At 54.4% G+C, this 23,997-nt stretch overlaps 5 protein-coding genes across 5 annotated transcripts; 2 read left to right on the top strand and 3 right to left on the bottom strand.

Annotated features, from left to right (window-relative positions):
- Positions 1–9,647: 9,647 nt before the first annotated feature.
- On the top strand, positions 9,648–10,835 carry LRP88_10015 (concanavalin A-like lectin/glucanase domain-containing protein; the record flags this gene model as incomplete). The annotated part of the gene is made up of 2 exons (XM_083246488.1): positions 9,648–9,753; positions 9,811–10,835. The coding sequence occupies 2 exons, from the start codon at positions 9,648–9,650 to the stop codon at positions 10,833–10,835; spliced, it is 1,131 nt and encodes a 376-aa protein (XP_083097601.1).
- A 1,081-nt stretch (positions 10,836–11,916) lies between these two features.
- LRP88_10014 (DNA topoisomerase 1) lies at positions 11,917–15,049 on the bottom strand (the record flags this gene model as incomplete). The annotated part of the gene is made up of 6 exons (XM_083246487.1): positions 11,917–12,057; positions 12,108–12,557; positions 12,608–12,859; positions 12,913–14,520; positions 14,589–14,838; positions 14,991–15,049. The coding sequence occupies 6 exons, from the start codon at positions 15,047–15,049 to the stop codon at positions 11,917–11,919; spliced, it is 2,760 nt and encodes a 919-aa protein (XP_083097600.1).
- A 930-nt stretch (positions 15,050–15,979) lies between these two features.
- Positions 15,980–17,187, top strand: LRP88_10013 (F1F0 ATP synthase subunit gamma; the record flags this gene model as incomplete). Its single annotated transcript, XM_083246486.1, has 4 exons — positions 15,980–16,035; positions 16,236–16,816; positions 16,873–17,006; positions 17,059–17,187. The coding sequence occupies 4 exons, from the start codon at positions 15,980–15,982 to the stop codon at positions 17,185–17,187; spliced, it is 900 nt and encodes a 299-aa protein (XP_083097599.1).
- A 453-nt stretch (positions 17,188–17,640) lies between these two features.
- LRP88_10012 (HMG-box domain-containing protein) lies at positions 17,641–20,976 on the bottom strand (the record flags this gene model as incomplete). The annotated part of the gene is made up of 2 exons (XM_083246485.1): positions 17,641–20,593; positions 20,675–20,976. 2 exons carry the CDS (start codon positions 20,974–20,976, stop codon positions 17,641–17,643), a joined length of 3,255 nt encoding a protein of 1,084 aa, XP_083097598.1.
- Positions 20,977–21,519: 543 nt separating this feature from the next.
- LRP88_10011 (Sec1 family protein) lies at positions 21,520–23,949 on the bottom strand (the record flags this gene model as incomplete). Its single annotated transcript, XM_083246484.1, has 5 exons — positions 21,520–21,576; positions 21,774–21,880; positions 21,943–23,532; positions 23,584–23,779; positions 23,872–23,949. 5 exons carry the CDS (start codon positions 23,947–23,949, stop codon positions 21,520–21,522), a joined length of 2,028 nt encoding a protein of 675 aa, XP_083097597.1.
- Between the last annotated feature and the right edge of the window lie 48 nt (positions 23,950–23,997).

Below are 23,997 nucleotides of genomic sequence, written 5' to 3'. Positions count from 1 at the left end.
TCATGTCGTAAGAGCAAGAGCACCTCAGTTAAGCCCACGAGGGCATGCTCGACGGGTAGCCGGGGTCAAGGACCAACATCCCAAGGTACCATCATATGGATCTTGCCTGTATCTTGCCCCGTGTGGTAGATGGAAACGGCAGCCGAGCAGCGTTTTGAGCCCTTCGCAACCGCAAGAATAGACTGTCAACGCATCGGCTATGAGAGGCACAAGTCCAATGGGCTCAAGACCCTGGTGGTAATTCCCAACCTTCTGGAACACCTGGCTCAGGATGGAAATGCCACCGAACAATTACGGGCCTTGATCGGAGCAACTTCCATCTTGCTCACAACCGACGTTTTCAGGGTCACAAGCGACACCAGAGCCGGAGTCTATGGGCAATAGCCTGCGAATAACCATGCGACCGTCCGCCCCAGAAAACGGCCGCGTTATTGGCTTCGGAAGCTGAACGTTCCAGAAGGTCCCAAAGACTCGGCGGGACCCTCAATCGTCAAACTCGTCATCGAACAGGTGAAACATCTTTGGCGATCCATACATACGAAAGCATGTGCCCTGGTGGCGGATTCAGGCTTAGCGTTGGCGACGGTATCCGTACCGTTAGGGAAAACGATGGCATGACAATTTGTCTTGCCTTTTTGGCTGCCGTTCGATGTCTCTGATGGAATGTCTCTGCCCGCTCTCGCGCCGTCGCCACCTTGCCTTCCCGCCCGTCCTGCCGTCTCCAGTCTTTGAGCCTCGAGTCGCTGGCTCTCTGCAATCGCAGCGGTGACCCGGCCCACAGCTCCCGACAATTTCCTCTTGAGGACACGACGTTACGAACGAATGCAAAGTGGGGATCTGATAATCCAAGCGATGCCCATTATGAACGGCACGACCGAATTGTGGCCGTCCGACAATGCCAGGCTAAATGGTCCGGGTCGTGTCCCATTGGACAGCACAGGGACAATCCCCCAGACCTGAAACTCTAGCTGATGCACAAAGTCACGGTGCCTGAGCGTGGTGCTATGCTTTCGGGGTTGCATTAGCCAGGAACTATGCATACGAGACGACATTATGTGGGATAGCGCGCGGGGCATCAGCTCAAACGAGCAGAAGGGACGCGTCTCGGCGCACAAACAAGGCACAAATCGACATCTCATTTCCCCATGCAAGCCACACGCGCACAAGCACGCATCACATTGCATGGCATCCACCAATGCCTCAGGCCATCAGCATCTGGCCCTCTTGTCCCCTCCCCTGGACAGACCAGAGTCCGTGTCCCTGTGCTTGTGCTTGTGCTCGTGTGCTCGTGCGCCTGCATATGCATCTGCATACGGATCGATGTCCCATATTGGCTGGTGTTTTTGCACAAGGGACCTGCTGAGGCTGCATAATACCCTCAACCTGGCCCATGCTCACAATGGCACTATCCACCAGACGCTCCAGAACGAGGCCCCCAATAGCCCCCAAGAAACCTTCAAGCCATCGATGCCAGAAGGCCTCAAGGACCAGGGACGCTCATCCCATCTGCCGGGTGTCGATCGTCGCCACTAACAGTAATCGACAGAGCCCATCTCCAGACCACCGATGAGGTCGATTCGGCGAGGACCACGGGCAGTCCCAGGACATGGGGGCTCGTTGACACCGAAGGATGGCTCTCTCATCATGCGGTTTGCTTCTATTTCTCTGCTGCCTTGCCATGAACCGGACCTCGCCCTGCTATATCGGGAAAGTCCCCAATAAACCTCGTCTCTTCTCCAACAGCCGGGCTCCTGGCGATTCTGGGGCGCCGGCTGGGTCCCATGGAGCCTTTACTTGACAGGTCGGGTGCCCTGTCGGTGTCGGTTTTTGGGACCGGCCGTCGTCGTGTGCCTTAGTAAAGATACGCCCTGGGCCCAATGACCGACGCCCTCGTCGACCCTCGTCGAACGGTGGCAATCTGGCTGCTTGGTACCTTGCATGGCGGCGTTCTTCTGCAGAATACCGCAGAAGACAGGCCCTTGAGACGCGACCGCCGCCGTTATGCAGGAACAGGAACGGCGGCCAGTTGTGGCCGCCACACCAATCCTTCGCCAACCGTCCCTCCCAGCTCCCTAAGCCGTTTGGCAGCCTGTGTGTGGCGTTGTGCCGCAAGCAAGCTTGCTGCATGGACGCCTATCTCAGACTGGTAGGTAGGCACGCAGTTTGCTCTCCATCATCACATCACATATCACACCTCTGGCTCTCTTGGGGAGCAGCTAACGTCAACCCGCTGAGCTGGGCTTGTTTCCGCGAGGCGAGCTGCGGCCGCCCACACGGCTTGCGACTCAGAGGTTGTTTCCGCCATAGTTCACAGTTACATCAGGTACAAACATGGCTCCAATCCTTTCATCCTTCCATTCATCCAGCCAGCCTACGGGCTTGGCCCACGATGATCCGTGGTGGACGTCGCGGCCGGGTCACTCGTGCGAGATTGCCCCAGAATCGTCAACAACCGACATCGCTCGCCATCAATCGCCGTCGAGCATCACATCACCGCGGCCGAACCCTCGACACTTGGTCCTGGCCTGGAGGCTGGAGCATTGGCATTGGCATTGACATTGGACCCTCTTGTCTTGACTTATCTACTCCACTGATCCTCTTCGCGGGGCTTCTCGCGGCCTTCCCACTACAGCATAAGCTCCAGGGAACGTGCCCTGAAGCTATCGACACCGCCGTCGCGCTGAGGCCACAGAGCGGTGCAGGCCCCGGAGGCCCTTGACATTGAAGGCATATCGTCAGCTCCGTCGCCGTGTTAGTGCTGGGCAGGTGGGTTTGGACCTCGCGGAACCGGCTGCGCACAGCCTGGTGCAGTGTGGTGGCAGATATGGGTGCAAGCATTGATAGCGGGCACTTACCTAACGATCCAGGACGAGTCATCGCGTTCCCACGCTTGGCTAACCCCAATCCCAGAAAGTGGGAGCCATGAGGTCTCGCGTCTAGCCGTTTCAGGCCTGGTCATGGCCACCAGCACTCTAGTTGGGCCGTGTTCGATCAGACCAGCAACAGCCGCAACACCAACAGAGTGAGGCAAAGAGATCCGTCGTGCTGGATTCAGTTGGCCCAGAGGCCCTGTCACCAACTGCACCACCCCAGACTAGGGAGCCAGGGAATCTCGTCCCGTGTCCGCGGGAGCCAGGGTGCGACGAGAGGCTCGTCTTGAAGAAGTTTTTTCCTCGCCTTGTTATCTCTGTTCTCTCTTTGACCAAGTCACCCTGCAATCTGCGCAGTCGGTCAGTTTATGTATCGCTCCGCTCAATGCTACATCTATGCTTTAAAGGCGAGTGGGTATTGCTCATGGACACTTCGGCCATGCCAATCAATCCGTTCGGGGGCCGTAATCCCCTAAATTGCACCTTTCGACCCAGCTGTAGGTACCATCATGAGGTCCCAGCACGGCGTTTTTTTGGAAGCGAGGGTGCCTGCTGCTTGGCTTTCCCTGGGGCAAGCCGTGGAAGGATGAGACCCTGATGGTTGATCCAACATGGGAGGCCGGCTCGACCAGGGGTCACCCCTCCCCGAGATGGACCGGCGGGACTTGGCAACCTTGTGCTGGAGATTTGGTAACGGCCCGGATACGTAGCCGTGTGGCCAGCCAATCTCGCTGATCAAGTCGACGGAGACTAGGACTGCAAAGATCCCTGTCCTCCGGCCCTTGGGACGCTCCCCGGATTTCAGCCCGGCCAAATGCAGTCCAGTTTGGATTTCCAACGAATCCAACACCTGGTGCCCGACTCGCTCGCCGTGGGGCTCTCTGGACTTTGGTATGATTCTGGAAGATCGCCTCCCAGATACACATCTGACCTAGCTCACGTTGGCGGTACCGAAGAGGGACATTATCCCGCGGCTGGGACGTCTAAACGACCCCAGGCGAGTCAAGCTTTTGGCTCATTCGTGAGCCCGTGTCTCTGTTGGATGCCATTGCTCCTCTCGTCGCCGCCATCGTCCTTGCTGGGAGCCAAGAGGTGGTGCGGCAGTGGCGAGCTTCCTGAGCAGCTTGGCCACTGTCCGGGGTGAGCAACAAGACTCAAAGGGACTGTCCAGTACGGTCCAGTACTGTATACGGGCTAAGAGGCGATCGCTGGCATTATTTGGCGTTCTAAGATTCACCCGAAACTCGACCGACATCTCTTACCCCGGGTGAACCGGACAAGTCAGTCAGCGTTACTGAGCCGTTCATGCATTCAGAGGCCTGTCGGTTCCACAGATCGACCTGGGTGACGGCTGGGAAGAGCCTTGCAAATTGCAAGATAGTAAGGCTTGACAGCCATTTCGACATCGTCCAAACTATGTTGACGTGGTGCCTTGGGAAGCAATGAATGGTCCGCTTGGCCACGAGTCAATACCCTGCGCCGAAGTAACGACCGACGAGCTGTGTGGAGGCAGCTCGAAATCAGCTCGTATCCAGGATGCCCTGGAAGTGGCTCCCCAGTCCAGCCGCTAGACCACGGCCCCTGTCTGCACCGACTGGGCATTCCGCCGACCATGTCCTTGGGCCTTCTCGAAGGTTTCAGACCCCACCCCAGCATGACGCGAGATCAACCCTCGATGATATGAACTGGTGGCCGGTTCGAGTTGGTGATGTTGCCTTTGAAATATCCATCCATGTTGAAGATCCGTCAGTGTGGGAACTAGTCAAAGAGACCTCGGCCTGGGCAAATTGATTGACCTTTACGGTGCAGAGGAATCTACAAGGGTCCCGCTAAAGAGGAGATAACTATCTTGAGACTTGGAGGCTGCTCCGTTTCCCCGTGGTTCATCGAGGAGGAAACAGTGACAGGCGGCACCAGGCTAGAGTGCATCACGGACGCTCGACCGACGGTCTGGGCACGCACTACACTTTGAACAGTTATCAGAGTGGCTTTAGGTTATCTGGCGTCTATGCTCCTTTATCAATGCTGTCATTGCGATGCGCGGCTACTTATCAACCCCACGGTGTTGAAGCCACACAGACCAATGCCATCACGAAATCATGACAGTCAACTTGCGTGGGACGACACCACCCAAGACCTATCAAGGACTCGGGCTCGCCTGTGGCGGGGTGGGGTAAGGTGAAGCTCTCTGGTAACTGACCATGCTGCGACTACATTGTCAGGTTACCTTCCTTCTCCGTGCTCCTATGGAGATACGGAGCAGGTAGTGGCTTGTGCGAATCTATCCAGGTATTTGTTCTCATCTTGGACCGCCATGACGAGACGGAAGAAGTAGTGGTGGAAGGCGTCAGGCTTGTGTCAGGCGAAGTCAAGGTGTCCTCGGGAGCAGGCATGTTCCAGCCAGTCCGTCAGCCATGGACAATGGCCCGTAGGATTGCCTTTTGAGGATTGCTTTTTGTTTGACTACATGCTTGCGAAGTCGGAGTTGTTCGTGGGTGACTACATACGTAACAAACTTGAGTTGAGAGCTGATGGATGGAGCAGATAGGATGGGTGGTTCCTCAATGATTGACTCCCCCACGATGGATGCTCGACGACGATTTCTCGATTCAGCAAGCCGCAGCTGATGCTCCATCCAGTTGAAGAGAAGTTTGCGTCGGTCCTCGAAAAGGCAAGGTCCACACACCGTTCACTCGGTGAAAAAGAAAACATGATACACGGGCTTACATGGAATGGAGCCAGGCCAGCGGGCGGACAAACAGGCGGACGGGACGGGAATATTGACCGTTCGGTTTGCTCGAGGCGAAAAGAAAGAAAATTTCGGCTGGGGGTGGGCATACCAATGGATACCATACAGCACCCGGGCCATGTTCTTGGTGTAGGACAACTACCGACAATGGACAGGCAAAAGCAAATCCCAGGCACGGATGGTTCCACGATCCCGCATCCGAGGGTGAGGCTTTTCCCGCCATGGCCCGTGAGCTCAGGGAAAAAAGAAAGCAAGACGGCTCGAGAAAACTCTTTCGGTACCAACGTTGGCTACACCGCAAAGAACTGTCTCAGGTACGAGAGTGCTTTGAGTGGATGTCGACATATTCCGTGTGTGGGGGCTCGATTGATTCCCTGGCAGGTCTCTCGATGATACATGCCAGGCCAGGCACATAGTAGATGGGTACTGCTGCTACTGCTACTATGCGTTACCTCCGCAAGGCGGAACTGGGTGCAGTGCAGTGCAGCGCATGCCTACACCGTATCTCCCGGCTCCAGCTTCAGCTCTAGCAACAACCGAGGGAGGGATTCGAAATCGGTGCTCGTGCATGAATCCAAGTGGAAATCCTTGTCGGCGGCACTGGCAAAGCGGTCAAGAAGGAGAAACCAACCCCGAGGTTACGGGACAGTAACTCTGTCATTTCTCAGGCGAAGTTGGTCGGCCGGCGCGGCAGCTCCGGGGCCAGAACGAGGCGTGATCCGCGGCTCCTGCGAGCCCAGGGCATAGAACGGAGCAAGTATTTGCATGGAGCAAACATGCATCCATTGACCTGACCGCGCGCGGTACCTACGTCGAGGCTAGCAGGGCTACGGAGGGTCGGTACCGACAAGGTAAGTGGTCATTTCGGCATTTGGGGCTGGTATTGTCGATTGTTGTTTGGCCTTTATTGAGCCCACCCACAGTCAGTTATTAGTTGGGTGACATTTTCTTGGTTATGTTTGCACTATGCGTAACTGGGTAATTATCCTCTCATGTTACTTTTTTTTTTACTTTTGTTGTTTTCTTTTTGCTGCCTCTTCCCTCTCGTCTCCTCCGTCCTTGACCGGGCAGTCTCTTTTCGTCTCACTGTCGTTTCTTTTTTCTTCCATTTATGACCTGTTTCTCGGCCATTCATAACATGGTGCGATTGATTGGATAACTTTTTATGCGAGGGTGTCATGTAATATGCCCATGCATGCGTATTACGTGTGCCTGATGCGATGCAGTGAGCAGCAACAGCAGGACTCGGACGCAAGGTAAGGACTTTGGTCGATCGGGGGCGTCTCGCAGTGGAGGCGGAAACGGCGTCTTACATGGACTGCTCCAGTCCCCAGAAACGGGGATCCGTCATGTCTTGAAGCTGTGGTCCAATGCGAGTGGCAGACTGCCTTGATGTCAAAAGAAGAAGCAACAGCAGCAGCAACACGAGGCCGAGACACGACACGCAGACCCTCTCTGATGCGCGTCGTGTGTTCAGCGATGCGGATATCGATCCAATCGAGTTGGTTGGAAAAAGACGTTGGACCTGTCCAAGCGGAGGTTTGAAACGTTCTTGAAGCATTGCTTGACTCAACCATGACAAGACGGCACGCCGCCATATCAGCGAGCATTAAGACCAGGCTTGACTTGGCCCTTCTTTTTGTTTTGCTTTACTTTCCTTTACTTGCTTGGCTCTCTTTCTCACAACGCCCATGACGGATTTGGAGGCAGGCGAGTTGCAGCTCCATGCTCCATGTATGACATATTGCTTGCCGATGAATGGGCGTCTCGAGTGAGTCGCTGGTCGGCCCGTCTCGCAAGCGTATGTATTGCCTCGGTCATGCATCGGTCATGGCCCATGAGACGATGGGAAGTCTCTGTTCTGGTTTGAAGAAGCAAAGCAAAGCAATTCTTTTCTCTCTCTGGGCAGAGGGCGTGGATATTGAATTCAGGCTTATGCATTCTTGTTGGAGCTACGGATTCAGAGTTTTCTCTCGACGGGGCCTTTATGAGTAAAGTATTGCAAAAAATGGGCAATTGATGATGTATCGCATTCTTGTGTCGACTTGTCGACCTATCGGCGGGGTCCGGCAGGATTGATTGACGTTGTGAGATCCAGCCTGGCGGCTCTGCTTGTGTGGACTGGACTGAAGGACTGGACTTGTCCCCAGCTTTAATGCAATGTCCTTCCTCTGTGGGGTTGGGGCATGCGGGCTTCACGATGCTTGGACGATGGTAGGTGGGGAATCGACTGTCACTCTGAGCTTTGAGGGGAGGATAGCCGCGAATAGAGAGGGCCGAGATGGCCTCATGCGACGGCGAGGCACGACAGGGCGAGGGGAAATCTGGAGCCGTTGGATCAGGGCCCGGTCATGCGAAACCAGCCGGTGGCCGAGAGATGGAGCCGGCCGATGATGGGATGAATGATGAGGAACGATAAAGCCTTGGTTGGCTGGTTTTGTCCTCAAACCGGTTTCTTGCCGTGCATGTGAGGGAGAAGAAAGTTTTTTTTTTTTTTTTTCCTTCTTATTCTTGTCATGGCAGTCAATGGTTGGTGTCACGGGCGGATGCGAAGTCCGTCTCTTTTCGTCGGATGCTGAGCTGTGCTGCCATGTAGCTTCCTTGCTTCTTTTCCTTGCTGCACACTGCCATGTCGGAGCGGGACGGGCGCTCCCAAGACGTTTGTGGCATGATGGTGCTGCGGTTTTGAGTGAAAAAAAAAAAGTCTTCAATATGTTGGATCTATAGTATCTGCATGACGGCGGTGGTCTGACCGGCAACTGTAGGGTAAACCAGGCATCGAGTTTGAAGTCAAAGATTTGACTCATTCCAGCTATTCTCGAGGGATGATGGCTGCTGGCATGGAGGCTTGGCCGTGACGCGGTCCGGTTTGATCTTTGTTGAGCTGGGTGTGCGGATGCAAGGGATCATGTCGAGGCATGGCCTACACGTGGAGTTGAGAGAGTTTGTTTCGTGATAGTATGCAAGGGTGATGGGTGTTTTTTGAGCATCGAGCCCCAACATGCCAGTGAGATGTGAAATATGAGAACGTACGTGTCTAGATGCTCTGAGCACGTAGCAGCAGGCGATCGAGATTCGGGGGTTTCGAGTTGAGCCGAGAAGTTAATGGATGGCGTGAGTGAGGGAGATGTTCTTGGTGTCTCAGTTGTTGAGTAATATGAATTTGTGAAAGCGAAGTTGAGATGGCCCTGATGAATGTCTACAGTGGGAGCTACATGGTGTCCTGGCTGCGGGTAAGCCTGGAGACTAATATGTGATATTGTTAGAGTTTAGGTAAGTCATCAGTTAAAAGGAGCTGGTGTATCATGAAGCTGTTCACATGGCATAACCACATCACAAGAAACCAATCCACACCCAAATTGAAAGATCAAAAAAGCAGCAAAAATCCCAACACCACACAGCACATGCAAAATAGTAATCCACACAAACTCTACGAATAATAATAAAATTTGTTGCACTGAAGCAGGCCCAAAGTTGTCAAAAGTCAAGTCTAGGGTAGACAGCTCCGGCAAGCCCCTGCCGAAAACCCCACACCCAGCCACCTTTTGTTACCAGCCACCTCGTCGCTCTACACGAAATACATCATCAGGAGCCCAACCTCCTCAGCCAAGACGGCGCAAAGCAGGGCCCAATCGCCAATTCAGCTACCAAGAAACCGGGAATATTGGTCCCCTTTCTCCTATCATGGGGCGGTAAACGCGTTCAATACGAACCTTGCCCAGCTCAAAGAAGTGACGTGGCTGTGGTAACGCACGGGGGTTGGCCTGTTATATCAAATCAACCTTTCCTGTCGGGAACTTGCATCCTGCACTTCAATCCAAATTCATGCAACATACAACGCCTCGAGTCACTGTGTGACAAGACAGCCATTCACGTCGTCGAGTACTATCCGTTCTAGAACAAGGCGAGGCAAACAAACAAACAATACTACGTAACCGTCGCTCGGCCCTTTGTCACTTCTGCTTCAGAGCTTCAGTCTGCTTGCTCTCCTCCGACAAGTCAACCACCACACACAACACAGCATCATCATGCGGTGGATATCCAAAAGTTACCTGGCCGCAGCAACGGCTGCTCTATTACCTATAAACTTTGTCTCTGCGCAGACATGGAGCAGCTGCAATCCCATGCACAGCAGTATGTCTTTCCCATCCCTGGCTCCATCATGACAATGCTAACACTCAATCCTCGTAGCCTGTCCCGCCGATGACGCTCTGGGCATGGCCATCAACGTCGACTTCACAAAGGGCTCGGTCAACTCGTTCGCCGCCTCGGGCTCCCCTCAGTACGACGACGAGGGCGTGGCCTTTACCGTCTCCAAGGGCGGCGATGCGCCTCAGCTCGCCTCGCTCTTCTACATCATGTTTGGCCGTGTCGAGATCACCATGAAGGCCGCACCCGGCGCCGGCATCGTTTCCTCCCTCGTCCTCCAGTCCGACGTCCTCGACGAGATCGATATCGAGTGGCTGGGCGCCGCCAACGACGAGATCCAGTCCAACTATTTCGGCAAGGGCCAGACGACGTCGTACAACCGAGGCGAGTTCCACGACGTGACAAACACACAGGGTCAATGGATCACCTACACCATCGACTGGACAAAGGACCGCATCGTGTGGATGGCTGCCGGCACCGTTGTCCGGACGCTCAACTCGGGCGACGCCGAGGCCAACCAGTATCCCCAGACCCCTATGCAGGTAAAGTTTGGCGCCTGGGCTGGCGGTGATCCCAACACAAACGCCGCTGGAACCGTCAAGTGGGCTAGAGGACCGACCGATTTTAGCCAGGGCCCCTTCACCATGCATGTCAAGAGCATCGTTGTTACCGACTACTCCACCGGCGACGAGTACAAGTACAAGGACAACTCGGGTTCGTGGGAGTCAATTGAAGCCGTTGGCGGTTCCGTCAACGGTAACGAAAACGGCGAGGCCATGACCGTAACGGCTACCGCCGAGGGCACCGTCGCCACAGCCGATAACAACGTCCCCGTGGGAGGTATCGCCGAGGACGGTAGCCCTGCAACGGCCACGCAGACCGGCTGGCCCTGGACTGGTACTCGACCTTCCGGAGGCGCCATTCCCAGCGGCTGGAGGCTGAACGCCGAGGGTAGAATCATTCCCGAGGAGAACAGCGCCTCGAGCTTGATGGGCCCCTACCACAGCGTGCTGGTCCTGGCATCTATGCTGGCCGGCATCATGGCCTTTACCGGTAGACTCTTCTGATGACTCTACCCCGACCCCTTTTCAGAGGGCTTTATTGTATATGATACGATCTATGGCGCATACTGTCTGGCACATGCCCACATGAACATGGACAAGACGTATGATCTATTACGATTTCCCTGGTCTCAACAAGGAACGACCAGGCACGAGAACTTGGATTTGCATGTCACGAACTGGAGTTCTGGACATTTAGCATTATTAGCATTGACATTTGCGACTTGCATTTGCATTTCAGCGACGGCGTTGTGGACAAAACAGAACACCAAGACGATAGATAGACTTGATTTGACTTGCTGGATATAGAGAGCCGACAGACAGGCAGACAGACAGATAGGCATTTGTACATATTATTACTGGTAAACATGACTGGCACATTGCCTAGAGCAACATGGAAAGAATAAAATACATACTGCACTCAAGTACATACCAGACGCTCTTCCAACAGTCCATTCCACCTTCTAGGGACGTTAGCCGAATAACCTGCTTCCCAAGACATTCACGATTCATCTCATAACAAGAAACAAACAGTCCAGACTGCTATGATCTGTTCATTTGTTTGGTTCTAGAAGCAAATCGATGCCAATGTTCTAATATAGCCAGCCACCAAGCCAACCAACCCCTTGCTGAGACGTTATAATTGAGACCTCGTTCGAGACCTCATCCATCCCTTTTCCCATCCACCCAATTCCACGAGGCGCTTCTATATACGTGGGTCTCGTCTCGTACTAAGGAGATTTTCTGCCGCCGTAAACCCCAATGCTCCGTGAAAAATTTCGCCGCTCAGCGCCTGCCTGCTAGTTCATCGATTCGCGGCCGTTCCACCTATATGCCTCATTGGCAATGGATACCTAGGCGTCTAGGTACCCGTGCTGAGCTTGCGCATGCGTCTGTGTGCTTCGCCCTTGCACCGGTTCTGTCTTCGCTCGCCGGTGTCGAGAGCACCTCCCGGTCGAGTATTCTTACAAGAAAAGAGAAAAAAAAAATGACCAAAAATAGTAAAAACAAAAGTATAAAATGCAATTGCAAATCAAAGTAAAGCAATCTTTTGGTGTGTCGTAGGACGGGCGTCGTCCAAGTCGAACTAGAAGGTCCAGTCATCCTCATCTTCGACCGACTTGATGGCCCATCGGAACTTGTCGCGGAGAGTCTTGGAGAAGAACTTCTCAATGGGCACGTCAAACTTCTTGGCAAAGACGACAGTGAGGCGAGGATCGATGTAGTTCTGTGCTGGGTTAGCGAAGTTCGAATACACACACCATCAAGGGTACTCACAATCTTGGAAGTGCCAAGAGCTACTTCCTTGTTACCATCACGGTCCTCAGCCTGCGTCTCGAGCACCTTGACACGTTCGTCGAGCTTCTCAATCGCCTTGATGAACTTGTCGACCGTGGGACCTCGACCCTCAGCCTCAACCTTCTTGGTCTTGTTCTCCTTCTTGAACTTGGCCTCGAGCTCCTTGACAGCCTGGAGTCGCTCCTTGAGCTCCTTCTCAGGCATCGGCTTCTCCTTGTTGGCCTTCAGCTTCTCGTTGTCCTTCTCAAACTTCTTGGTGATCTTGGTGCGTTGCTCCTCGATCAAGAACTGCTGGTGTTCCTTAATCCACTCCTCATCGAGGTCTTCGTCAAGCTCAAACCAGGCGGCGCCCTTCTTCTTCTTCTGGGTCGGATCAATGTCGAGAATCATCTTCTTTGTCCGCCACTGCTGATACCGAAGGCCCTTGATCTAATCGGAGTTAACGCGCCGTCCAAAAGCCCAAATATCGCTAAACTTACCCTGTCACCCAGCTTCTGCATCTGTTGCTCATGACCAGCACCGACTGTCCGCTTGTGGTTGCAGAGAATAGCTACTTCACGGTTGCAGTCGTTGTACAGCTTAACCTTCTCAGCGACACTGCCGCGAGATCGGGGATCTTTGCTAAGTCCCTTCAGCAGCTCCGACATGGTCCAGGACGCGTTGTAAGTACGGAAAACCTTGGCTGTCAGGCCCGGCATGTAGCTGGTCAAGTGCTTGTTCAGTTGAGTAGTCTACAGAATCATTAGTACGGCAGTCCATAGACAAACACCGGCTTGAAACTCACATTCAGGCGGTCGAACAGGTCATCTCCCTTGGTCTTGGGCGCCTTCTTGAAAAGCTTGAGGTTCTTGAAGACCTGAGGCTCGACATGGGCAGTCTCTCTGTATGGGATACTGTCCTTTCCGAGGAAGTCGAACGTGACCTTGTTCGGAGGCTCGAGAGTGATGTGCTCGTACTTGAGCGAACAGCAACCTACGGTGTCGGCTTCGTTCTCCGTATCCTTTTCGTTTCCGGCTCTGAGAGCAAGCCTGTCGATGAGATACATGGCCGTGGCTCGCTGACGATCCGCCATAACCTCGCTCTTCAGCTCCTTGGTGTAGTCCTTGCGAATCCTGTCGATGTGCTTCTTCAGCTCTCGTGCCTTCTCGAACTTCTTGAAGTCGCTCTGTCCCTTGATATCACTGGCAGCACCCAACATCACATATTTGTAGTTGTTGTTGATGTTCTCCTGCCACATGGCGAGCCAAGTGGCTTTTTGATCATGCTGAACCGCCTTCCACTGATGGCCCTTGGGTGGATCCGGAATCTTGGCTCCCTTGCCGATGTTGATGGTGATCTGCTCGGGGGTAACGCGATTCTTGACTTTGCCGGTCTTGGGATGCTCGCCACGGCCACGGAAGAGACCTGGAGGTTCGACTCGGAAGTTGCCAACCTTCTGCTTCCTGCCGTCCCACATGCAGTGAGTGAAGGGGCCCTCGAGGGCCTCCTTCTTGGCCTTGGCAGCCTCCTTCTCTTCCTTGGTCATGTTCTTGGTCTTGTTCTGCTCGGCCTTGGCGAGCCAGTAGTCGGCAAGCTTCGAGAAATCGCACTTATCCAGAGACTTGATCTGGACCTTTTTACCGTCGGCGTCCGTTACACCATACTTCTTGCAGTACTCTTGGAAATCCTCGAAAAAGTTCTTGCGGAAGACGGGATTCTCCATGTGATGCGACGAAGCAGGGGTCATCATAGCCACCCAGAACGTGGCGACTTCTTCGACCTCTGGAGCAAGGTTGACCGGCTTGCCATCGTAGATCAGCTTGATATGCTTGGGCACGGGCTCATACTCGGGTGGGAACAACACGCCGTTGTGCTCCAACGTGTTCCACTTGATGGAATCGTCCTCCTTCTTTGGCTCTAGCCACCAAGCAAATTCTTCCTCCTCCTCGCCACTCTCCTTGGCCTTCTTGGAATCTGTCTTGGAGTCCGCCTTCGCGCCCTTCTTGGCAGGTGCAGATTTGACCTTCTTGGAGATGGGAGCGTCGGAATCGGATTCTACCTTCTTCACGCCGTTCGATTTCCGCTTCGCAGCGGTTCCATTTGACTGGCGCCTGGTGGTTGACTTGGCGAGAGGCACATCATCGTCGTCAGACTCTTCCTTGATGGACTTCTTGGGGGTCGGCTTCTTGGCCCGGTCCTTGGCACGCATCGCCTTGGCCTCCTTGTCGGCCTTGCGTTCGATGTTTGCCTTCTTTTGCACAAGCTTCTGTCCCAGAGGCTGGTCATCATCAGAGGATTCGGGTAGAGCAGTCTCCTTGTAGGAGGGCGGGAGCTTTTTGCCGCGTGCCTTCATGATTGGCTCGTCATCGGAGTCCGATTCGGCGACCCTCTTGTTTTGTCTTTGGCGTTTTGCCTGTGATACCATCGTCAGCAAGAGTTGGCCCCACAGCAGGATTTTTCTGGCACCTGGGGAGCACGAACCAGAGGAGCACCATCTTCCGAGTCAGAATCGTTGTCCTTGTAGTTGACCTTGCCGATGGAGGTACGCGACTTGCGCTTCGTGGCGCCGTTGGTTACGGGTCCGTCGACGTCCATCGGGTCATCCTGCACGGGACCGTTGCGGACCGACAGCCCAACCAGCTTTGCGGCGTCGCGAGGCATAGAACGGTCCATGGCATCGTCTTCGGCGCGCGAAATCTTGGACGAGGACACTAGGTTGGAGAGAAAAAGACTTTGTTAGCGAACATGCGCGCTGGGGGGAGGAGAGGAGGCCAGGAGCACGCTGGGGGAAACTTTGTTTTGAGTGCAGATGGAGATGGACGCCAATGACGAAGAACTGCAGCAGTGCAGGCGAAGGAAAAAAAGTGTAGGAAAAAACGCGACTTACGTCGATGGCCGTTGACCCTAGCAAGAGGGCGATCATCGTCGGAGCTCGAACTCATGGCGCTGTTGGGGGTTGAATGCGAATGCAGTTGTCCGTTTCTGTTTCTGCGGGTGGCCGCCTGGCAAAGTGCGATGAGGTCAGGGACTAGGATCTCAGATGCCAAACCGTGACAAGGGAAACGGGAACGAGAGCGAGTCGATGCGAAGGAAGAGGGTCGAATGAGACGAGGAAGCGTCAGGAAACGACCCCCCCAGGGCCTTGCAGAGGAGAAGATGATGGGGGTGAGGGGATTCGCGAGAACGTGGGAGCGAGGAACCAGCGACAATGGAATCTGGGAGAATAAGTAGAGAGCGGCGTTGCTTGGTTTCTTAAGGTCCAGGGCGACGGGCACGGGAGGCGAGGCGAGAGAGAGACAAGGCAGTGGCAGCAGTGGAAGGAAGGCAGGCACGCCCCGGGCCGAAAGCTCACTGGCTGCAGAGACCCGACTGGGTCGAAGAGGTGGGCGACTTTTGGCGGCACACTTCCCGGGGAAGGCAAGTGCGTGAGCAGGCCTCACAGTTGCAGCGACGCCAGCGACTAAGAGATGGGTCCAGAGGAAGAAGGGGATGATGTGATTGGCTGATGGGAGAAGCAAGGTTGGGTTAGTTGGCTGCCGGGTCAGTTAGAAAAAGGATTGAATGAGAGCCTTGGATGCCTTAGTCATGGTTTTGCTTGAGACGGAGCTGAGATGAAGATTTATGGTCCACGTGATTGAGCTAGTTCACGTGACGAGCCTTTTTCCAGTGGAGCTCTCAGCGCGGCTGCCCGCTAATTTGCCGGGAAAATAGCGACGAGAACAAAACGCTTTGGTCCGCAGCAACCAATACACCTCATTCCGACCTTACACGACCCCGACCGATTCTCCCCCCATCAATTGATCCGTGTATCGTGATCAATTGGGCCACCGTTGGCAGAGGCTCCCATCTCACCGTCCTAATCCTCAGTCACGATGCTGTCGCGAGCCGCCAGACCAGCTCTCCGAGCTGCCGCCGCAGCTCAGGCTCGGTAAGTCCAAGTCTTTCCCTTCCCTCCGGCTGCCGAGAGGGACCCTCTCTCTGCCCCCCAAGATTTTGTTGCCGAAGAAAGCTGCCTCCGACCCTCGGCCACCACGTCGGCCCTCGACACCAGCAATTCGATCACGGCGAAGTAATTGATCAAAGAGATGGAACCTTGTTTGCTGACGACGGCCTTTTTCGCGCTTCCAGGGCCGCCGTCCCGAGCTCCGCCGCTACCTATGCGACCCTCCGTGAGATCGAGGACCGTCTCAAGTCGATCCGAAACATCGAGAAGATCACCAACACGATGAAGATTGTCGCCTCCACCAAGCTCACCCGTGCCCAGCGCGCCATGAACGACTCCCGCAAGTACGGCCAGACCTCCAACGAGGTCTACGAGTCGGCCGAGACCAAGGCTCTCGAGACCGAGGACAAGAAGACCCTCTACATCGTCTGCTCCTCCGACAAGGGTCTCTGCGGTGGTATTCACTCTGGTCTTGCCCGATACATCCGTCGCCAGGCCGCCGAGGAGAGCTTCGACCTCGTCATCGTCGGCGAGAAGGCCAAGGCTCAGCTTGGCCGAACCAACGCCAAGTCGATCCAGCTCAGCTTCGCTGGTATCGGCAAGGACGTCCCCACCTTTGCCGACGCCCAGGCTATCGCCGACCAGATCGTTCAGCTTCCCACTGAGTACAGCGATATCAAGATCCTGTACAACAGCTTCCTGAACGCCCAGAGCTACGAGCCCTCCGTCATTGAGGCATTTTCCGAGGAGGCCATCACCCAGTCCCGTGAGTTTTGCGTCAAGAATTGACGGCGTTGGAACTGTATTTTGACAATTTTGTAGCCAACTTTTCCGCTTTCGAGGTTGACGACGAGGTCCTCTCCAACATGCGCGAGTACGGCCTGGCCAACTCCCTCTACTGGGCCCTTGCCGAGGGCCACGCCTGCGAGCAGTCTGCCCGACGAAATGCCATGGATGTGAGTATCATGAATGTCTCAGTGAATGCCCTAATGCTGATAATTCCCGCAGAATGCCTCCAAGAACGCCGGTGAGATGATCAGCAAGTACCAGATTCTGTTCAACCGTACCCGACAGGCTGTCATTACCGGAGAACTGGTCGAGATTATCACTGGTGCCACCGCCTCGGAGGATATGTAAACAGTGGGAGTGCAAGCCGGGGTGTGACGCTTCCATTTGTATCAATGCCAGCGGTTCAGCCATACCATCCATCAGTGTGTGGTTTTCCCGCCCCAGTGTATCAAAGTCTTCAATAAATTCCTTAGTAGCTCACACTCCCCAAGCGTGGCAGTGAGAAGAGAACAAAAGAAAAAGAGAAAGGAGTAATTGCTGTTGGAGAGCATTTTTGAACAAGTTTCTAAAGACATTGCTATGTACACACTGCCTATGTGGTTTGAAGTCGTCTGTCTGCTGAGTGACAGACCTCGATGTCCGTTTAACGCCGAGCATCCACAAACACGGAACGACGATTCCACCTCCGAACCTGATATAGGTTGCCTTGCGAACAAGGAATTGAAATATAATGTATACCGTGCGCCAGATAGAAAAAAGAGACCCTAGGAAAATGGGTATTGCCTGACAACTCAACTCGACTCACATCTCGCCCTCACTGTCACGGTCCTCGGCGTAGCTGACCCTCGCCCGACGATGCTTGTGCGAAGACTCACGAGCCAGCTCGCCCAGCCCGGGAGCAGGAGGATGATCCCTCTGGTACTCGGCCCGCAGCGAGGCAGCCTCTCGATCCCACTTTTCAACGTCCCGGCTCCAGGCCTGCACGGCGTCGGCGTGACCACGCCTCTGCTCCATTGCCTGGTCCTCGTAGGGCTTGCGCTCCTCGGGAGTCGCCTCCTTCCACATCTTGGACGTCATGATGCGGACTTCGTTGGGCACGGCGCGGCCTGCCTTGCCGGGTTTGCGGTTCTCTTCGCACTTCTTGCGGGCCACGTCGAATAGGGCCTTGCTGTAGAGGATATAGGCGTTCGCGGCCACCTTGTTCGGGCGAACGGGCCGCTCGCCTAGTTTAGAATGTATATGGCTGAGCAACTCCTGCTCGTAAGCCTCTAGTTTTGCTCGTCTCGGGTCTTTGGTAGGTTCCTTGCGCTTCCTTAGTAGCACGGAATCCCGTGGCAGGATCAAAGGTGTTGGGACCTCGATGGGCCCGATCAAGGTCTCCAACACCTCTGAAGCTGCTCTTAAGCCGGACAAGTAAGCACCATGCACCGTTGCCGGGTGGGTGCCGATAGTGTGTTCGCCTGCAAAGAAGAGGTTACCAACAGGCCGTGCCATTACATCATAGTCTTCAGGTTGCATGCCTGGAGCAGCTGACGAGTAGCTCCCTCTGGCAAATCGATCGGAACCCCAGCGGGTTACCATCGCCTCAACGGGATAGGGGACGTCTGAACCAAAGACACGGCGCAGAACCTCTGTTGCCTCGGCAATGAGACTGTCATTGCTCGAATGCTCAGTGTCGAAGCCTGCCTCACCAGCCATCAGGGCAATCAAACAGGGGAGACCCGTTGTGTTGGATACGTTGAACCACTGAAAGAAGCGGCCGCGGTTTGTGGCATAGTCTTTCTGCGAAGTGCTGTGCCGGTTCGTAGACTCTCTCAGTACACCAAAGATGTGTCGGTCATTCTCCCAAAAGACCTTGTCGTAAACAAGCACAACCTTGTTCAGAATGCCGAACCCTAGACGCTCGACGACGTCAGTCTTCCACAAGGGAAGAGGTGGGTTGAACGCTATGTTGTTTTGCTTCAGCACACCAAGGGGAATAGTGCAGACAACGGCATCAGCATCGACCACCGATCCGTCCTCACACTCAATCGCCGCAGACGGCATGCCCTCTCCCACGTGGTAAGAGATGCTCTTGACAGGGAACTTGGTCTTGAGGTCGAGTGAGGTTGGACAGTGAACCAAACCACGAGCCACGCTCTGATAGCCGCCGACGACCATTGTGTGACTCCCTTCCCACTCGTTGCCCGCGTCGATGTCCCATAGGGGAAGACTGAGGTTGTGCAGACCAGTTGCATTACTGTATTCTAGATTGGCAATGTGCCAGTTGATGAGGCGATGGTCCTGAGCATTCAGCCCGACCATCTGCTTGTATTGGGAAATGGCAGAGTCCAGGACGGATCCCAGAGTTGCCCCCTCTTCGTTCACGGCCTGCGCCAGGTCGATGTTATCTCCCTCGGCCAAGTGATCCCGCAGTGTCCAGCCCATCAGCTTTGCCTTCTCGGAAGCCTTGATCGTGGCCGGCGTCCCAGGCTCGGTGTGTACCCGACCCGTTAGCTTGTCTGATGACACCGGTATCATGTTGACCTTGGCTGGAACATTCTGCTGGGCCACTGGAGGAGCATCTGGCTGGGCAGCGGCAGCTTCCTCTGCTTGGATCATCGTCTTGTTGCCGTCTCCGGGACTGTCCCGGCCTTCTTCAATGAGGTCCCGCCTACCCTCGATGAGCTTTGCTGGTTGGTTCTTGTGCTTGTACTCGCTGACTCGGTCTAGGCAATCATTATATAGCTTCTCCACAAGCTGATCTCGGACAGGATCTACAGGTTTCCCATTGCTGTCGTAGATTGTAGTGTCTGCTGTAAGTGCGTGGTAAGGCAGGCTGAGCTGCCCGCGTAGAAGAATGTTGATGGGGTTCCCCCGTTCAAATCCAGTGATGATCATGCCGCCCATCTCAGCAGTGTGCCGCTTGTGTTTGAAGTCCAGCACGGGCTCTTTCGGTTTGGTCTTGAATTCGCGAGAATACACCCTGCCTCCTACCCGGCTTCGTCCCTCAAGAACCACCACACGCGGTGGCGGTTCGCCTCGCTCGCGGAAGCGGTCAGCGTACTGCGTGAACAAGCCTTCTAGCTGCCTGGCGCAACCAAGTCCAGAGATGCCGGCACCGATGATAGCGATTGTCTTTTGCCTCCTAACGACCGGTGCACCATTCTCATCGATCCCAGGCTCAGAGACCTGAACGCATCCGTAGTTGATATAGCCTCGACGAACAAGCCAATCGTAGCAAACACTTGCCGCATCAAACCAGCGGGCGTTTGCACACCCGACTGCCTCTAGCCGAGTAATACCGATCCAGGGCCGTTTCATCCAAAGGCGTAATATACCATTTCTGATGTTGAGGTAGGTTGTGACTTGTGTGTAAGAGATGTGATGGCGTAGGAGAAGGTATTCCTCCGGGTGCAGGGCATAGGGGTTGAGTCGACTGGACTCGGCCGCCGCGATGCACTCTGAGGCATACCTGGACGACGAGATATCGGTGGGAATGGATGATTTCGGTCGGATGTTGAAGTTGTAGCGCTCTGCTTCGTTATGAGACGGCGATTGTTGGTGGGAGGAAGGGCGTGTGGGAGGCTGGTCATCGACTGCTTGATCTTGGAGGCTCTCAGCTTCGACTGGTGTTGGGGTAGTAGCCTTGCTCGAATCAGTCGACGGTATTGACGAAAGGTCTGAGAGGTCTGCGAGGGAAGAGGGAAAGGAGTCGACGGCGGCATCGATAGTGTGTAGTAATGCCGAGTCATCGATTTGTAGTGTTTCGTCCCTATGGCAAAGTTAGTAATCGGGGTTGAGAAACCAATGTCACATCTTGAGGGGATATCGGCAATGAGATGATGGCACTCACTCAGCATCAGCAGCGACACTCGACTGGTCATCGGACTCGGCGGCGCTTTCGCTCTCAACCTCCATGTCCTCAGTCCATACTACTATCTCGGGGGCGACTTCTGAGGCATGCTCTGTCGAGGTCTGTCGCGATTGAGGCAGCGATGCCATATCGGGTGTTGTTGGAGGTGACATTCGGGTCTGAGCACTCGGCACGACAACCGTGTCTGAGGCAGGCTGTGAGTCGAGGACGCACTTGTCCCCAAAGGCTCCCTTGCGGTCACCAATTCCCGTCCTAAAGCCTCGCCCAAAGTCTGTCCCCATAGCGGCGTTGGTTCGCAAGGCAGTTCCCGGGGATATTGGTTGGTGGCGAGGTGTAAAATGACGATACGATACGATTATAGGGCGGGGTGGAGAGTATCAACTTCGACTATCGCCGCAAGGACTATCACGAAGGAGTGAGATGAGAAAATTCGCATCATGCGCCGACATGGATGCCAATTAATGATCTGCATTGATTCATCAGCCCGTTTCCATTAGAGGCTTACAAGAGGCATCGGGAGATGACTTACTGCACTCAGTGACAACCGCGTCAGTTCCAGTGTCAAGGATGATGGCCAGTGAGAGAGGAGACCTGGTTTGTAAGATGGCTACAGCTTCGGCGGTTAAACGACATTCGGCGAGAGGCGATTAGTCCATGGCCAAAACTGCGATGTTTGGCCAAACAAATCGTCCGTTTCGTTCAATGACCGTCACCCGTTGTTGGTCCTTCTCGTCTTAGAGAAACTCCCGATCGTCAGCCATTGAGCCCCTCAGAATACGGAAAGCAACGCTCAACTCTCGATCACGTGCGACGCTACCACCGAATCAGATGCGCGTTTGCAGGTGGGTCTCGAGTTCATTCCAACGACATTGGCATTCATCCTCGACTTCTCACACTGACTTCAATGAGACTTCATTGTCCGCGTCGGCTTAATTCCCGTTTTAGGAAATATTTCTATGTCGCTGAATTAGCCTATTATAATACCCTAATGCCTATGCCACCGAAATTGCGCCAATCAGCCAGCCAGATGATTCCAGATATCGTACAGTCGCTGACGAACGTCTCAGCTTGTCGAAACGGGCGCGGGCGCGTTCTCCTTCGCAAACGATTCTTTCTCGATCGCCGCATCCATCATTCTATTCCCGCTTATAATAGATGTTGTGCAAATCACGATATTTCTTCGTCCTACCGAGCAGTTAGACATCGCATCCAATCGCGGGGAAATTGGGAACTGTGAGAGTATTTACCTTCCTCCTGCTTTGCGATGAATCTGAGAGCAGCAATTTCAGTAAACGTAATGCCGCCGACAAAGACGACAAAGACGGTCTGCTTGTTACCGCTTCCGGAGAGCAGCGCCCTCGCCTTGACCGCCTTGTCCTCGCCCTTCTGGTGCTCATAGAACGTCTGACCGCGAACGTGCTTGACTGCCTCGTCGAATCCCTGCCATCCTTGCGTGCCTACTCCAGGAGGCACCCCCGCCGCGCTCGCGCCGTTTCCTCTTGTTACAGAGAGTAGATACTGCTTTTGCAGAATGCATTGTACAAGTCGGATTGAAAGAGGCGCGTATCCACTATACACATACGAGATGTCGTTCGGGTCGTCCTCCTGAACCTCATCAACAATGAGACGCAATTGTTTGCGTAGATAAGTGTAGTTGGTCTTGTTGCCAGTTGCTCCCGCGTTGCCTGGGATGGGGATCATGCCAGCCAATGGCGATGATTTGGACAAGAAGAGTTGTAGCTTCTCGAGATTGTTGAGTGTGAGCAGGTGCTGATAGCCGTAGCCTTGGAGAACAAGCCGTCTGAATTGGTCAAATTCCTTGGGCCTGATGCCTCCTGATATGCACGAGTAGATGCAGAGCAGCCTCAACGTCTCCCGCATAGGGGCATCTCGTGCAATCAACTCCTCGATGCCGTCGAATTGGCTCGACGGATCAGCACCTGCAGCAAGGTTCTGCTGTACCTCCAAGAGCCCCTTGAAAAGGTCCGTCCGAGTGTGCTTGATGATCTCTTCGGCCAAGCCAGTGTGGATCCTTGCGCTCTGTTGCTCTTGTTGATACCCCGGTAGCTGACTGACAAAGTCCTTGAGCTCCGCAATGGTCTTCGTTTTATGTTTACTCTCGTAGTCGCTCTGCACCTTTTGTAGCCGCCTTGCAACTTTGTTGAGCAAGCTTCCAACTATTGCAAAGTTGGCGTCTCGCAATTGTTCGTAGAGTTTATCGCTTGAGTCTAATTGAATCGTTCGCTTGCGGCTTTGTGATGTTGCTGCCGAAGATTGTGCTGGCGCACCAACCACTGTCGTATCGACCTTGGTCTGGTTGTTCTGAATCTCAAACACCTCGTCGATAAGGCCCTCGTATGTGAGTTGAGTGAGTAGCGGCGTGACAAAGTCGACCTCGCGGTCGATGATGATGACGCTCTCATTGGTTGTACTGGGGGTCAACCCAATCTTGTTGGCTTCTGTCGCATCCTCGCCGGCGAGGAGCTCCTGGCGCATACGTGCGAGTAGATCTGCGACACGCTTTGCATTGTCGCCTTTTCCAATAATGCGAGGAAATAGTCCGTGATTCTGCTGAATTTCCATAAGGGCTCTGGCCATGAGGAAGTTTGGTGTCACATCTTTCGAAAGGTAGAGGTCGCGGAATGAGTCGTCGAGCTCCAGGGACAGGACATCCTTCTCCAGAGGGAAGAAGGACAACGGCAGCTCAGAGATGTTTACATCGCCTAGCACGCCGGCCTCTTCCAGGAGCTTGTCGGAAACGAGGGTTCGTCGCGGGACCCAGAAGATGTGAAAGTCGTGCGCCGTCTGGCTCTCGCGCTGGACACGTTTGATCTGGGCTGAGCTTATGGTCAGAGTGTTCTTCCACTAATAAGAGTAGCTTCACAAACCTGCTATTGCCTCGGCATGGCGGCCGCATTCGCCCCGGGCAATGAAGACGACATTGCGCTGGCTGGTGTCGACATTATCGTTCTCAAGGATAAAGAACTTGTCAACGCCATACTCTTGAAGCACGGCGACTTTGACTATAATTCCGATTGGGCCGACGAGACTTCGATCAAGGACGACGTTCTTCTTTCCGCGAACCTAGATAGAGCCAAGTGTGAGCTGAGGCAGCAGCGCAAAGGGCCAGAGTGAGGCTCGCGGGCCACGGCGGTGGGGAAGGAGGCTACACATACACCTTCAAGGAGATACAGCAGGTCTTTCCGAGCCTTGTTGCGGATCTGCTCGGTGCTGAATTCCGTGCGAGGAGCCATGGAGGGCAGCTCGGCGCGGTTGGTGGGGGGAGTTGAGAGACTGGGGAG

This window comes from Fusarium phalaenopsidis, assembly GCF_050370095.1.
Source record: "Fusarium phalaenopsidis strain FUZ10S chromosome Unknown contig_32304, whole genome shotgun sequence".
In the NCBI taxonomy this organism is placed as follows: Eukaryota; Fungi; Ascomycota; class Sordariomycetes; order Hypocreales; family Nectriaceae; genus Fusarium; species Fusarium phalaenopsidis.
The sequence above is the reverse complement of the archived record's forward strand: the minus strand, read 5'-3'. Positions and strand labels throughout refer to the sequence as shown.